General features: G+C 37.7%; 1 protein-coding gene across 3 annotated transcripts in view; it reads right to left on the minus strand.

Annotated features, from left to right (window-relative positions):
- The window catches only part of LOC109541256, a 61,709-nt gene that overhangs the window by 14,512 nt on the left and 43,421 nt on the right, over positions 1-3,776 (minus strand). For all 3 annotated transcript variants that reach the window (XM_019910057.2, XM_019910059.2, XM_019910058.2), the window contains exons 16-17: positions 2,580-2,869; positions 1,462-1,723 (exon numbers count right to left, since the gene is read on the minus strand). In XM_019910057.2, the coding sequence (XP_019765616.2) occupies positions 1,462-1,723; positions 2,580-2,869 (552 nt within the window). The remainder of the gene's footprint in view (positions 1-1,461; positions 1,724-2,579; positions 2,870-3,776) is intronic.

Here is a 3,776-nt window from a genome sequence, read left to right on the forward strand (position 1 = left end):
AAATTGAGTCCGGACGAATTAGAAAAATCGTTGCCATAAGTGGTGAGATAATTAGAAGATAAGCAGAATAAGATCTACAATAGAACATTAACGTGCACAGAAGTCACGTAATTGATGACGATTTTGACAGCGATTCAGACCAGGAGCTAGAAGTTACTGAAAGTAAGGTTTATAGTAGTGATTCCGAACAATAAGCAGATGAATGAGAAGCAGAATTTGAACCACGGGAACAAACAAAGATTATCAATTTTTTATTGAAAAAAAAAGATATGTACTTCAGATTTTTATTTTTAGATTTTTTACATATATATTTAATTCTGTTAGCATTTTTTCAAGTATTATTTGTAGAATGACATCTATTTTTGGTTACTTGTTTTAATTTCACTTATTAAATACATTTTAAAGTAGTAAATGACGTTTTTTTTTAAGTATTTGCGGTGCAATAGCCGCGGCCCGCTCGCTCGTGAGATTTTAAAAGGCGCGCCCGCTGGAGGGTTAATAAAACTGACATTTATTTCGATCGCAAACACTAATAACATAATAAACTACAGGGCATTCCATTTAAAACATGTAACTTTGGGTTGAATCGGGTAATTGGGACACCCTATCGGGGACCCGGACCGGAACCGATATGGACCCAAAACCGGAACGGAACCGTTTTTTTTCGACCGGAACCGGAACGTAACCCATATTTGATATTGACACACTGTTGGGTGCTGAACCAAAACCGAAATATTTTATTTTGGTTCTGCTTGTAACGTTTGAAAGAAATTACTGTACATTTTAGAAGCAAATGAAAATAATCATTTATCCTCCTCCAAATGAATATAAAATTACGTTTCTGTGTTCTCGTGGGCGGCGGTGCACTATTAATGTGCCGACAAAGGGTCGGCACTTCTTTTAGTTAGTTCCTGGAATCGTTTTAATAGACGGCGCCGCGACTCCATCAAAGGGAGAACATATAAACACTATTCTTTGCGGCTGGTCCTAAACGACAAGATCTTGTATAAATCACAAAATAACAATTTTTTTATAGGAAAAGACATATTAAGCGTGAAAGCCGTTATTAACCGTTGATCTCAATGATGTGAAAAAGCAAAGCACCTTTTTTGCCTGTGGTCTTTACAGTATTTGAATAAATAACTTGAGTACCTAATATCCTACCGATTAATTGCTTCTTCACAGCACAGTGCGCCTGCGCAAAAAATTGAAACCGGAACGGAACCGAAATTTAAAATTTTGCCTTGGACCGTAACCGGAACAGTTATTTCGTTTCGGTCCGGGTCCTTGCACCCTGTACATTAGAAATAAATTTTAAAATGTACCCCAAACGGTCCCCCATTTATCCGTAAAATAACACTTCTTTCAAATTAAACAGTTTAGCCGCAATCTTCCGTGTCATATAATCTGGATAATCCTGTATAAGAAATAAAACTTATGATAAAATTAAAAAACACTTACATTTTCACTAAGATTTGGTTCACTAACGACGGCAGTGCTGTTAGGCATACCCTGCTGTGGTAGTGTGGCGTTTATATTATCTCCAGAGTCTTCAAGAAGCAACTGCTCGTTTATATCAAAACCAAAGACAAGCCCAGATGGCACCTCTTTGGATAGACCCGACAGTATTACAACTGGAGGCGTGTTGCCCGAAGAAAGTGAAGCTCTCGTTTCATCCGACACATGGACCTCAGATGGCATATGCTTCTGATTTTCACTGACCCTAAAATATCCAGAAAAAAAAACAGTTTCAATACATCTGCAGTTTTTAGGAAAATCTTTTGCTTTATTTGACTGATCTCTGTACTAAAACTATTGTAAATACTTGATAGTAAAATACTTTCGATTTACAACACTTCTAAGATTTGACGTGCCGCGTGGTGAATCTAGGTGATATACTTTTAACTTCCTGGACTTCCATAATTTTAATTATTTTTACCGCCATAAACATCCTCGCATTCGCCCTTAAACTAATAGTGAACGGAGTGCTTGTAAACCCACCCCTAAACTATTGTGCGCGACCCGAGACAAGGCTCTTTGCCAACCGCTGTACTTAGGACAATTGTGCGGGTCGCAGGTACACGAGCCATTTTGTTTCTGTTATATGTTTGTTTGTGTGGCTATTATATGCCTGGGTTCTGGGCCACTACGGACTAAACAGAATCGCGTTCTTAAAGAGGGGTACTGCCCGCAATAAGTACCTGGCATCCCTTCACGTGGCAAACCACCACGTTTATTATTAAATTTTGTGTGGTGTGTTGGACCTTCTTTTAATTGCTCATCCACCATTCGTCAAAAATGCAGGGACAGAGTTGCAATTCCCATTCCGGCAGACAAACTCCGGATGTTCGGAGAATAAGAACACATGTACGGAAGTATACCCCTAAGTTTTTCCTAATGTAACAAAATCGCCCGTGCAAATCAGCCTTATCTTGAATACTCTGTATAATTACTTTTTAACCGCACTCTTAGGCAGCAAAAAATTTCCGACGCATCGCTTCTTTCTAAAGTTTATATCTACTTTGATGGACGCATTGCATAACAGCAAACATGATTCTATATACACATTTCGTACTCACCCATTAATAATATTGCTGCTGATTTCCTTCCTCTCAGAGCTAGTATCACAGACAGACGAAACTACAGGCACGGTTTCACTCACAACATTCCGGATCTCACCACCTGACGTTTTCAGTGTAGCATTGTTGTTGTTGTTGTTATTATTACCACCACCTTTTTTTCGTTTGCCTTTGCTAGTGCCTTGGTGTGTGGTATTCTCCGAAAGTGTAGAAGCAGCATTGGATGCCGCAACCGTTACAGTTGTAATGGTAGGGGTATAAGACACTTGAGTTGACTTGTGAAAACTGCTCTGAAATTTTTAAAGCAAAAATTTTAATTACTACAATTTGCCATAACTTAATCTATTATCACAAAAGAATATACCGGGTCCATCTTTGGGAGATCACACTAGAATTATCTGCCAAACCAAAACTATGAGAGTTCTGAAAATTTCAATACATGGTTATGGTGTTGGGGCTAATCCGGTTATACAGGAAGTAGGTACTTACTCGCTTGGAAATGGAACACCCTGTATATTATTACATTTTTGGATGCTCTGTCGGATTTTTAGGTCATTTTGATAAATCAGCTGAGTACGAAATTTCAACTGTTGTAGAATAATGTCCATGTGTGGAAAAAAAATTGCCAGGTGCAAACGTGGAAATAATTCGTTGTTCCGCCTGTTCAGGTCAATTAATTTGAATATAACTTTACCTGCTGGTAGTCAAAGGTACCATGTCATAAATGTGCAGGAAATGAGTTATGCATCTTTTATAAAAAAGAAGTTTAAACGCAAATATACCCAAAAAATTCAAATAGAAACCCCTATTTTTCAGGTAGATTTAGTGATAAAAATTAAAGCAAGTTTAAAAAAGGGTTTATGTAGCTAAACGTAACAGCCTCATAGTTATTTGCAATAATCAATCATTTTTTGTATCTGAGCTAAAAAGCAATGTGATATACATATGTATATCATGAGTGTCAGTTGTCATCCATAGTTGTCTGTCAGAGTAAAATTTGTGTTGTTAATCTGACGCTATGGCTCGACTTCTTTAAATTGAATACTAATTTTACAAACAATAAGAACTTTATCAGACTATGAAGGCTTTCACGGCCGGTCAGATTACATTTAGAAATGTTTTCCGGGCTTTGAAGCCGTGGTCTATCGGAATTTCTTCCTGACGTTTCGTCCACAACTGCGGTGGACATTTTCAAAG

This window comes from Dendroctonus ponderosae, unplaced genomic scaffold (genome assembly GCF_020466585.1).
Source record: "Dendroctonus ponderosae isolate FM_Combo_2020 unplaced genomic scaffold, Dpon_F_20191213v2 Dpon_F_20191213_4, whole genome shotgun sequence".
NCBI lineage: Eukaryota > Metazoa > Arthropoda > Insecta > Coleoptera > Curculionidae > Dendroctonus > Dendroctonus ponderosae.